At 46.0% G+C, this 12,017-nt stretch overlaps 1 protein-coding gene across 6 annotated transcripts in view; it reads right to left on the bottom strand.

Moving 5' to 3' along the window:
- Positions 1-12,017, bottom strand: part of CASZ1 (castor zinc finger 1) — a 277,300-nt gene that overhangs the window by 23,244 nt on the left and 242,039 nt on the right. For all 6 annotated transcript variants that reach the window (XM_085079866.1, XM_085079867.1, XM_085079868.1 and 3 more), the window contains 4 exons: positions 8,288-8,378; positions 6,077-6,241; positions 3,397-3,569; positions 1,813-2,681 (listed from right to left, as the gene is read on the bottom strand). In XM_085079866.1, the coding sequence (XP_084935992.1) occupies positions 1,813-2,681; positions 3,397-3,569; positions 6,077-6,241; positions 8,288-8,378 (1,298 nt within the window). The remainder of the gene's footprint in view (positions 1-1,812; positions 2,682-3,396; positions 3,570-6,076; positions 6,242-8,287; positions 8,379-12,017) is intronic.

Genomic DNA, 12,017 nt, shown 5'->3' with positions numbered 1-12,017 from the left:
TCACTGGCACCAGTGCCTGAATAGAAGAAGCAAAGAAAAAGTGTGGGGGGAGGGAAGTACTGGGATTGCTGGTCAGCGTTTATTGCCAAGTTGACATGATGGGTTCTGACGTCCACTCCAGCGTGGAAATTCTTCAAGTGATAATTATTGCAAAATTATGTCAAAGTTGTCCAGGCTATGGGCCCTTTAAAGGAGAAGGGCGGAAGGAGCGTGGGGGAGACCTGATTCTCTGCACAAACTGTCATAACTAATTTGCGGGGCTGCCTCTTAAGCATTTATTAAAGACTCTGTTAATGCTGAGGCAATGTGGCAGCTTTCGACTGCTAGTCAAGCCCCCTTCCTCGTCCCCAATCCCAGCGTTGCCGTAGCGACAGCGCTGGTCCAACACTGCGCCTGCCCAGCAGGAGCATCTGCCCCGCCAGGGCTATCGAAGGTGACAGCAACGGGACATTCAAACTGCGCGACCTCTTGCCACCGCCCTCTCCCTATCGCCACAAAAAGGGGCAATGCTGCTTCTTAGAGAGGAGGTTTAGTGCTGAGCCCATGGAAGAAGAATTCAAATTAAAGGAAGAGAGGAAAAGAAGGAGGAGGCCTGGGGTGAGGGGAAAGAAGAACAAATTAAAGAAAAAAAATTAGGATAAACAGTGAAGAGAAAAGGAGGGGGAAAAAAGTTGCTGACAGGAACATGTCTGCAGAGCTTTTTTCCACAATCCCCAAGTGACTAAAATATTAATTTACCCTCCGGCAGTACAGCTGATGGCGAGCTGCTTCTCAGACAGCAAGTGGCATTTTATTAAAAAATAAAGGAAAATAGTTCCCTCAATGACCTTTCTCTGCTTTAGGAAACAATTTTTCAAACAATAATTTTTAAAGTATGTGAAAGTTTCCCTCCCTCTTTAATCAGATCACTTCCTTCTACTCCCCCGTTTGCTCTTGGGAAGATGGGGCCATTGGCAAGCACTCCCATGCCCATGGGCCAGCAGCTCTGGGCTTTCCACACCCCTGGAAGGAGCCCGGGGACAGCCCAGCACCACGGGGTTCTTCCAGGCACAATCTCCTCTTCATGGCTCCTCGCTGCTCACCATGAGCTGACCACGTTCAGCAAAACTGGGGAGGTTCCCTGTGCTCTCATGGGAGCCCCACATCCATCTGCCTAGGCTGGCATTGAGCTATGACCTGCCTCAGGTTTAGGTGGCAGCAGATCTTCCCATCTTTTACCCCTCAGATAGCTGCAGGGAGAGGGGAGCAAAGCTGGCAAGAACTGACCAAAAGGAAGGTCCCATTTGTGGACTGTACCAACACTATCCCCAAACTCACAGCTGGGTCAACAAAGCTGAAGCACAGAACCAGCTCCTCAGATCAGAAAAACAACTGGCCATGGGCTACAGGACCATTGGCCCAGCTAAAGCTTTATACAGTCTCAGTAGAGCCTGCAAGTATTGGCTAAGGTATTTTGTCTTCATGTCCATTTTCAATACAGTGCCTCTCTCTTTTCGGCCTGTAGCAAACTACCCATAGCAACACTCTTCCTTCAGCTCTGGTAAGAGCCTACTCCCTTTGTGGAAAAAGCTGTTTCTTGCCTCTCTTCTGGCCATGTGGGGATAGCCAGGTTCCACAGGAAACCATGCTAAGACTGCCTCCTCCAAAGGTTAACTAGACATGACCAAATTCATTATGCCACTCATGTTCCTTTACTACCCCCTCCCCCACTGCAGTCCCATGGACAACTGTGTGGCTTCTCATTCACTCTCCTCCAACTTATCAGGCACTGCTCTGCCTCCCACTACTATCACAACTGATGAGGTAACTCACCTGCTTCAAGTGCCACAGAGGGCTTGAGTGCAGCTGCTGCCAGCCTGGCCATCATGGGAGAGATTAATCCCTTGCTAGCAGAGATCCTTTCCATTATAGAGGCTGCTGGAGCAGAAGAAGAAGTAGCCACTGGCTCACCAGATCCTGAAACTGCCTGGGATGAGGCATCTGTAGGAGCAGATGATGTTGGATTGGTGCCAGAAGAACCAGCAGTCATCAGATTGGCCGAGCTGGCAGGAAGTGGTGTAGAGACCCGACTGGGGATGATGGGGAAGAACGATCCAGCTGTTCCAGGAAGTGCTGAGTTGGAGAGTGCCAGGGCCAAGGGTATATTGCTGGGAAGAGCCTGGGAAAGCAGGCCAGAGATCTTTGTGGCTGGTGTCATGCTGTTGGCAGACTTGGTGGCCTGCGAGGAAGCGAGCTCAGCCACAGAGGAGGGCGCAGCTGGGACGATGAGAGAAACGGAAGACTGTTGACTGGTCGGGGAGGCACTCAGGCTGGAGTTCTTGGAGCTCATGGCAGAGAAGTCAATAAGGTCATCGTTACTGGACTCCTCTTGCTCGTTATCCTTGGAGCCCAGGAGTGAGGCAGGCAGGCCCAGCACTCCTGAGCTCCGGATGTGCCGGCGCTCGTGTTTGCGTTTATGGGAAGTCATCTGGCTGGTGGAGGTGAAGGTGAAGCCACAGCCTGCCCTTATGCAGTGGAAGTGGTTGGTGGCCTTGCTGTAGACACAGCCCTCATACTTGCATTCCTCATACTTGTAGAACTTCTTGAAGCCATCCTTGGCATAGGCATCATCTTTGATGTGGTAGCTCTTGTGCTTCTCAATGTCACACTTGTTCTTGAAGGTGAATGTACACCCAGGTCTCCTGCAAGGGCATCGAGGAGAGGGTGGTTGGCTGTGTAGGCAGAGCTGCTGTCTCCTGCCTCCCTCTGGGACGAGGATTGGGGCTGTAAGGAGACAACTGCCCTAGCTGCAGAGGGGCTGAGGAGCTGTCTGTGGGTTAACCTGGGACACCAAGGCAAGCAGATATGCTGCCATGTGGGAGAGCTGGGAATCTCACTCCTCTCTGAGGAGCAGACACAGAAACATGGGAATACAGACACCCTCCACGAAAAGTTCCAACCAAACAGCAGCTAAAGGGGACTAAGGTACAAACTGTGCTTTTCTACTCTTCCTGAGAACCTGAGAAATCGACAGAAGAGCAGTTGTGTACTGAAGGCTAAAGTCTGGCCCCAAAAGGGATAAGCTGGCTGGAGAGAACCCTACCATGGAAGTGCCATTAGCAGTGTATTAATGGCCTACTTCAGTTGCACTCTGAAGAGCACTGTGATCTCTTTCCCAAATGATTCTAGGTTCTATTTTCTAGTGGGTATCCTCTCCTCAGATCATACTCCTGCCTTCAGAGTGGTCTGTGGCATGATCCTGGAAATCACATGAGTTCTCTCAAGAGCAGTACTGAGAAGGTAACAGCATGGCAAATCAAGTCCCTGTGCATACTCCTGAAATTATGACTTGGCAGAAGGAGGCAAACAGACCACACAGCTCTGAGGCAGGACTCCTCCCCCCCCCTGCTGTCTCACCTGCAATGGAAGTGAGTGGTTTTCTGCCCGTAGAACTGGCATTCCACAGTGCCGCAGTCCTCCGTGGCACGGAACCGCTGGAACCCGTCATTGATGAGCTGCGTGTTCTTCTTGTGAAAGTTCTCATGGGTCATCACGTCAGAGGTGCTTGTATAGACCTTGTTACAACCCACCTACCCCAGACCCAAAGAGGAGTCATCAGCACAGCAATTTAACAGCCTGACATTATTACCAGCAACAATAAACACATGAGCAGCACACATACATTTAATAGTTCCATTTGTATGCTTCTCCTAGGGGTATTAAGTTATCATTTTAATTCCCAGTCTAAAGACTGATAGAGCATAGAGCAGTTGTCAAAAAAACCAAACCCAAACCAACTCTTGGGGCATGAAACAGTAAGAACAAAAGGAAGGATCGTAGGGATAAAACCAGCTCGAGATAATCATGCCTGCTTGGGGAGACAGTTAGTAGGGTTCCTTCTCTTAAAGAGAAGAGAACACTAACAGATGCTGTTGCTTTTTGTTATCTTGGAGTGACACAGAACAAAGAAGGATTTTATCTATTTGGGGAATACAAAATCAAGTGGGAATAAGTTATTTACTTCTTTAGTCCTGGGAGGTAAGGCATGCTAGTGTAACATGAGGCAAACCAATCTTTTGGGCTTGCAATAAATGGTTTCATTCTAGCAAATCTTAAAACCCATGTTCAACTGATTTTAGCAAACTGGTGACTTTTTTTCCCTGTCATTGTTCAAGACTCCCACTTCAATAATTTTAAACTTGTGCAGTGAACAGGAATGGTGTGACAAGGATGGAAAGCTGAAAACCTGCCTTCCTCTGGGTAAAGCGGGGCAACTTTGCCATATTGAGTAAAAACCCAGTGGAATCTGAAAACGTCCTCAGCCCTGCTGAGGGAGGACTTTTTTTCTTTTCTTCTAGCACAACATGTGCCAATGCCTGCACCATCTCAGAACTGAAGAGAAGGAAAACACCACCCCTTAGTTCAACCCAGGTTGATTCAACAGGCAATAACAAAACCCATGACAAATACACAGAGGAAAAAATAAAAAGGATCTCCAGCTACTTCCAATATAAAAGAGCCTCTCTCTCTCCACACTGACACCTTGAAAAAAGACAGGCCCCGTATGGCATTAAAAAAAAGAATTAAACAAAAACGTCCTTAGGAATAATTTGCAATGCAGCTCTTGGTGCTAAAGTCTAAAAAAATGTCAGTTTATATAAACAACTAACTGAATTTTATCCACACCAATTATGGACATAAAGGAAAAAAACCCCATGTGATGGATGGCACAAATTCTGCCATTTAAGCAGTATTTTCTTTAATTGGGAGTTTATATTCTGACACCTTTCCTGTAAGACACTGCTTACATGGGCATTACTTTACTGGAAAGCAGTGGGCACAGGATGAAATTAGCCATATATAGTTGTGTAAGCAAGGGTCACTATTCGAACTTGGAGTGACTTAAAGCTGTGAAACACTCCTCATACTCTAAAAAAAAATCAAACAAATCCCACCCTGCTCAACTGAAGAAATGAAACAATCAGTATTATGGAAGCATAACAGAAAACGTCCTTGAGAGAAAGACACATGAAGTCCCCAATTTATCAAATGCTGTAAGCACATGCTTCAACCAGCCCCTATTCCGGACAGAACTTAAGTGCATGCCTAACATTTAAGTATGTGCTTAAGCCCCATTGACTTCAGAAAGCTTACCTGACTTCAAGTTAAATATATGCTGAAGTCTATCCTAGCACAGCATTTAAGCATGTGATTACGGCCTTGTGACTTTAACTGGGGTCTTAAGCTGCTGGGACAGATGAGGAAGCAAGCCTGAGTTTTCAGACCAGAAAATCTGTCACCAAGGGCTGGCTCATCACTGTTTGTAACTGCAGCACATTCTCAGGGCAATGGTTTAGAGCACAATTCTGGTTAAAATGAGTACACGTCAAACCCTTGAACCTGAGGAACGATCAGGGTAAGACCCAAACAATGTGGTGTGTTCGTGCCTAGAACAATGAAGGCATCACAGTGACATCTGTGCAGCAGCTCCAGCTATGGCTACATTGCTACTGAAGCCTGGCTGCCTGTGAAACATGGCTCCCAGCCTACACTGTACACAAGTGCCACTGGTGAAGGACATGGAAAATCAGGGGTGTTAAGTGCAGATATGTGACATTAAGGTTTAATTACTTTAGAAATTGATTATGGAGGAAATTAACCCAGTGCTAAAGGGCAGATGTGTCACAAGAAAGTCTGGTTTCAAGGAAAGGACAGAGCATATTTGAGTAGAGGCATTAAAGAAATGCTTGAGTCTCAGACAATGGGACTTGCTTGAACAGGTGAAGTCCAAGACTATAAGAAAACCTTGAGACCTACTGTGCCTCTCTGCATGAACAAGGCTTCTAAAAGCTGAGAATGAGGCTTCCCTCTGCTATTCCCAACACTTGGCAGGACAAGGCCAGTGAGGACAGGGCACAGGTTTGTCAAAGAGGCTCCTGAATGAAAAATGAGCAAGACTTGTGAATGTCCCCCCTCTGCCTCAGGACAGCGCCTGGCTCTCTGACAAAGGGACAGTTGGGTGGCCAGAACTCATGAATCCTTCCAGACCACCCCAGAAAGGACCCAGCTCACACAGTGGCTCCTGGTCTGCTGTTACCTGCATGCAGTGGTAGTGAGTGCTCTTCCCGTTCAGGTGGCAGCCATGGTAATATACACTGCAGTCGTCCAGGGGGCTGAAGCGCATAAAGCCGTGCTGCAGGGAGTTATCACGTTTCTTGTGCATGTTGTAATGCCGAATCACATCCTGTTTACTAGTGAATCTCTGCAGAGATACAGAGACAGACAGTGAGACACACGTGATGCCAGTGGGTGAGTAATGCTGGGGGCAGGGGGGGTTTCTTTTGTTGTTAATAAACTTATGGGACCAGGAGTCAAAAGCTTGGCAGTAATCACCCCAAGAGAATCAGATTGAAAAGGAATTGTGTGCATGTATTTTCTCGGTAAAGGGAAAGTAAATATACATGAGAAGTTCTAGAGTAAACATGACATTGGGGTGATGTTCAGCATCTGCTCCCTGCAGCTTTAAGATTGCAATTCTTTGAACATAATTTTAGCTGCTACTATCTCAAGAAGTCCTATAGTTAGAAAGCAAACCAGTGAACTGAACAGCCTACAAGCAAGTAACCCAAGCTTCCAAGTCATTCATTGCAGCGGTTAGCAAGATACTGGCTGCCACATTCATGCTGGACTAGAAATCAGGAAAAACCCCTTGCTCTTCTACACTGTTTTTCCATTCCAAGTCTCTTGCATGCCCTACAAGGTAGGATGGCTTTATTAGGAAAACAGGGACATTGAACTTTCTTCAAGTCACAGAGAAAGATGGTAGTAGATCTCAGAGCTAAATCTCTGTGACCAGAATATCCTTTTCATCCTTTACCTGCTTGAAGCAATGAAGGGGTACCCCACTGTCAGAGCAGGCTAAGTGCCTTTAAAATGAAGCTTTTCATTTCTATTTCCCACAGACATCAATATTTACCACTGAAGGTGAGAAAGTAAATCTGATTTTTAAAAAAATAAATCAATATCCATTTATTTTGAGCAGTAATTGAAAAGGCCTGTATTCTAATGTTTAACAACTTTTCTAGTCTGCCTCATAGGAAACAAATGATCATTGCTTCCACTCTTTCCTCCTATAATATCAATCCTGATCAATCTCGTTGGTATTGGCACGGGAATATATGGATATAGATTTCAACAGAAATCCCTTGGAGGCTGGAGGTATGATTTCCCAGGGCGTACATACAGGATTGCTATTGCCAATCATTGTTAATTTGTGCCCACTTATTACAGAGCGTTACTTATTCTAAAATATATCTCAGCCATAAAATAATTTGCATTTTAAAAAGCAGCCTAAATCCTTATTCCCTGCGAGACCAGACAGCTCCTTTGCAAGCAGCTTCCAGACTCCTTAGGAAATAATCATGAGGCCAATCATAATAATAGGTTTTCCTGGTTTTCCATCCTTTGTGTTTCTCTCTTTCTGGTGCAGGGATATCTGTGTCACAGTTGGGATAGACTCATCTTGATTATTTGGTGCTGGGCTAGAAGGAGCAATATGTGCATCCCGGAAAGAAACTCTCCTTTGATCAATAGAAACCCACAGCCAAGCCCAGCAGCTTCAGATCAACTTCCTCTGTTGTGGTCAGAGTCATCCTCTCGAGACCCAAAGGTCTCCTAGGGCAGGGCTGAAGTTGTGTCTGGTGCATGGCAGAGGCAAACTCTGGGATTCCCACTCACGCATCAGCCTGACCACAGAAATGCCAGTGTCAGGCTCCCGGACCTGGGACAAGGGTAAACAAACACAGCACGTGACCTGCTGGCTTGACGTGGATACCCTGGCAATTCTCCCAGCAATTACAGCATCTCTCCTGCCCCCGCGCCTTCTGCACAAATCCCGCACGGCCGCTGGTTTTACTGGGTGTTTTGTTGCAGATACTGCTGCTACAGAGTCACTCGGGCAGCAGGAGGGAAAGAGACAGAGTAACAGATCAGCATTCCGTAGTTTCAGGCACAGTTTGTAACACAGCACAATTTATGCTCTTGCTGTTTCACTGATATAAATGTGGAGTAGCTCCCACTGACTTGAGCTGATCTGTATTCTGCTCTTTGTTGTAGCGGTCTGAGTTTGGTTAAATGGTATTAGATTGAGTTAAATGGGAGCAAAATAGAGTTCTATTACATTCAGAACATATCCTGCCCTCTTTCAGATCAGGGCATGTGCATGCATGTGGGAGGAAAGCACAAGAGGACACACACTCCCCCTATATGTCTGGGGAGCCGAGCTGGTAAGTTTTGAGCATTGTTCTACCTGGTAGTTGCACTCTGGGTCAAGGCAGTGGTAATGCTCTCTGTACTGGTACGCGCAGTGTATGTGTCCACAGTGCTGACTGCCAGAGAACCTGCAAACAGGAGAGAGGGAGAGAGAATAAACCCCTGTCCTGGCAGCAGTGCCTGTAAGCAAGGTACAAATAAACTATGTCCCGTTCCTGCCTTCATCTCATGTGTTTATGGCATTTAACCCCACCTCCTTTATCCCCTCCAAGGATGGTGACCCTCTCGCCTTCCCTTGTTTATTTGTCACTATTTAAAGATGTTTCTTGAGCCGGATCACTCAGGTCTTGTACATCCCTAATCTGTCTTTTCTCTTGGAATTTGTCTCTGTTATCTAAGTTGTTTACTTGGGGAAGCATAAGGAAAGAGGGTTCCTTGAACTAACATCACACAATTCTAGAATAGAGTTTAGATACGACACCAGCAAGTTTCAGAAACCTCCCATGATAGAAGGAGATGAATGTTAGGCAAATATGGATTCTAAATTTTAGGTATAAGCCCATCTAGTAGGACCTCAGAAAAGTTGCGCACAGCAAATTTGAAGACTCCTGACATACAGAGTGACAAAAAAGACCAGAAAGAAAGAAATGCCATGTAATACCTACATACAAACAGTCAGTACACAGAAATTATTGACTGACAAACACACTAGGAATTAGCACAAGGGGATGATCCAGTAATGGGGTAATCAGTGCAACGAACTCCCTCGTGTATATTCTAGAGGACCCTAGAAGAGCTTGAAAGGGAAAAGCAGTGGAGAGAAGGGGACTCAGAGGGGAAGCATTCAAAGATAAAGTACCATCTGCTCAAAGGTTCCTCAAAGGCTCCTCACGTCACTTAAGTGCTAAACACAGCAGGAGTGCATAAGATAAAGGGCATGGGAAAGAAATAAGGAAGGGCAACAGATAAAAAGGGAAAACGGGAGGAGTGAGTGTGTCCTGGGGCAATCGAGCAATGGGGAAGGAGCAGGGAAGATTATGGATCATTGTAAGGTGAGGTAACGTGAGGCTACAGGATACAAAAAGTCTGGGTGAAAAGTGATACTAAATAAGGCATTTCTGAAGCACAGTAAGGAAGAGGAGGTCAACTGTGGAGACAGCAGGGCCTCTAGGAGATGGAAAGGGGACTTAATTGATGGAAAAGATAGACATTGCTAAAAAATTAAATGACTTCTTCGCCTCAGCATTCACAAAGGGAGACAGGGACAGATGCCAGAAGCAGACATGCCTTTCCCTGGGGAAGGAGAAGAATTACTGCAGGAAATCAGGATCACGTCAGAACAGGTGATTGAGAAACTGGAACAAACCTCAGCAGCAGAGAAGGAACAAACCACAAGGCAAATAGCAGGGCTGGCTGCACAAACAAAGGTGTGGAACTGAGAGCAGAGGAAGAGATTCCTGCTCAATGCCTGGGCAACTGCTAGGCTTGTCCAGGGCAGCTGCCAGAGCCACCGTGGCACTGACCAGGGACATGTGGCTCCACAGCACATGTAACCAACTAGTTAGCCCTGCTAGTCCAAGGTTTTATGTCAGCAGCACAACCAGCAGCTCTTCAAGGAAAGAAAGTGCCCTGTGGGAAGCTTCCTCCCACAGGAATGTGATGGGGGAGAAAGAGCAAAGGGCTGTGCAGGGTTGAAAAACTCTGCGGTGCAGGCCAGGCAGAGAGAAAAGGCAGATACAGACCTTGCAACAAACACAAAGCAGCTCAAAATATTATCAAAAATGAGGATGCTAAATGTCCAAAGATCTCAACTGGAGTAAAAGAAGGGCTAGACACCAAAGAGATCTGACTCTAGGAGATGAGTTACTTGAAGCATCCTAGCAGGAATAATGCACAGGCTCAGTTTTAAAAATAGCTAAACAAGCACTCCAGCACTTCCAGCTCCTACCTTCCTTTCCACATGCCATGGAAAGATGCGTGTGGCGTCTACAGAACAGGAAGGGAGAGACAAATATGCCATCAAACCGTGTGCTGGGGAAGGACAGAAGTGGCAAACCCAGCACGAAGGGGAAATTTTGCTCCTTCAGTGTGCAAGGTTGGGCTCCTAAAGGGTTATATTATCCGGTGTTTCTTCTGACACTTGAAACAGTTCAAAGCTATTAATTTTTAAAGCACAGCATCTGTTTAGGTTTTTCATAACAGGAAAGCTTACACACCACACACTTACTCACACACATACACACACACATTTACATGCACAGATTCTACAGTACATCAACACACCCCTGAATTTACATGAACGTACCCATGATTTCCATGCACACAAACAGACACAAACACACATCTGAAACAGGAAAACTCACAGACCATCTCATCACAGTGATATACAAATCCAAACTCCTAAGTTGTCCATATAGGCACATAGATTCATTTGCACAAGAACAACCCACTCCCTTTTCCCTTATGTTAATTGGTTCAAAATTTTTTTTTTTTTGGCCAGAAAGGACTAGTCTTGATCTGGCAAGAGTTGATAAATAAATAATAATAAAAATAATAAATATAGAAGTCAGCACGCTTAGAGAGTGTTTACAGACTCATTACTCTGTAACGATGATGTGAAAGAAGAAAAAAAAAACCTACCCCAACTACAAGGGGGGAGGAAACCCACACAGAAATAAATATTTAAGCAAGTGCTGCCAGAAGCACCATCTGCTGAGGCACTAATAATAATAATAATAATTTTTTTCTGTGGTCTTTTTTTTTTTAATTATAAATATACAGGGGGGAGGAGGGGGAAAAACAACCCAGCCCAAACTAGCTAAGTAAGAGGTTTTGTTTTGTTGTGTGAGAGAATGGATTATCCCTGGGCAGCTTTTGGCAGTGGCTTTAGCAAACTCATTAAGCTAATTATGCAGTACAGACATAAGAGTGTTGTGTCTCCTCTCCCCCCATCCCTTTATTTTAGGGCTTTAAACTGTTTTTAAAAATGTGTGTAAATTGAAGGGAAATGGCCGTGCTGCCAAAGGGTGGCTTGCGGAGACTTTTAAGCAGGATGTGGTGCCCCTGAGGTACCTCACGAACCTCCCTGAGCTACCTGCCTGACCCAGGGGAAGGGGCTTGCAGAGCTCCACAAGCAGTGGATGTGGCTGAAGTGTTTACACGCTTGAGAAGGGAATGGGGGACAGAAGGGTGCTACCTCCTTTCCCACTGCAACCCCCGCAATTCCTGCAATCTCAGAAATAAAAGCATGCTGCTCCTTCGCCCCATGCAAAGAGTGGTTTAAATCCCTTTCCTTCTTATATGCTATATGCTCTACTACTATACTCTCCCCTGACGCTGTGAATTCCCACATCCACTTGAGGCATTTCTGCTTGAGGAGCTGCCTGTGGTGGTGCAACTGTCCTCTCTTCCCATGGGGTCATATGCCCCCTTCTACATCTGGGATTTGGGCAAAAGGGAGGAAAGGAAGTCACTTCTCGTTCCACTCTCAATCTAGGAGAATGCTGTTCCCACTCTCTTCCCCTGCCAAAATGTTCCCTTCACCTTCCTAGCAGCTATCTTCTACAAGGAGACTCTCTGTAGGCTCTGGTAAGGTGGAAAAGAACAGTACACATTCCTTTCCCCTCTTGTTAATAACTCTCCAAGTGCTAGTGGGAGCAAACCCTCCAGTTTTTTCCCTGGAGAGAAGTGTTTGCTTGTTTCCCTGCCTCGTGTCTGTCTGGTTACAAGGGGCTTTCGCTGGGAGCTTTCTCACAGTACAGATGGAG

This window comes from Lichenostomus cassidix, chromosome 21 (genome assembly GCF_008360975.1).
Source record: "Lichenostomus cassidix isolate B80296 chromosome 21, HeHo_3.0, whole genome shotgun sequence".
In the NCBI taxonomy this organism is placed as follows: domain Eukaryota; kingdom Metazoa; phylum Chordata; class Aves; order Passeriformes; family Meliphagidae; genus Lichenostomus; species Lichenostomus cassidix.
This window is presented reverse-complemented; position numbering and strand designations above follow the sequence as displayed.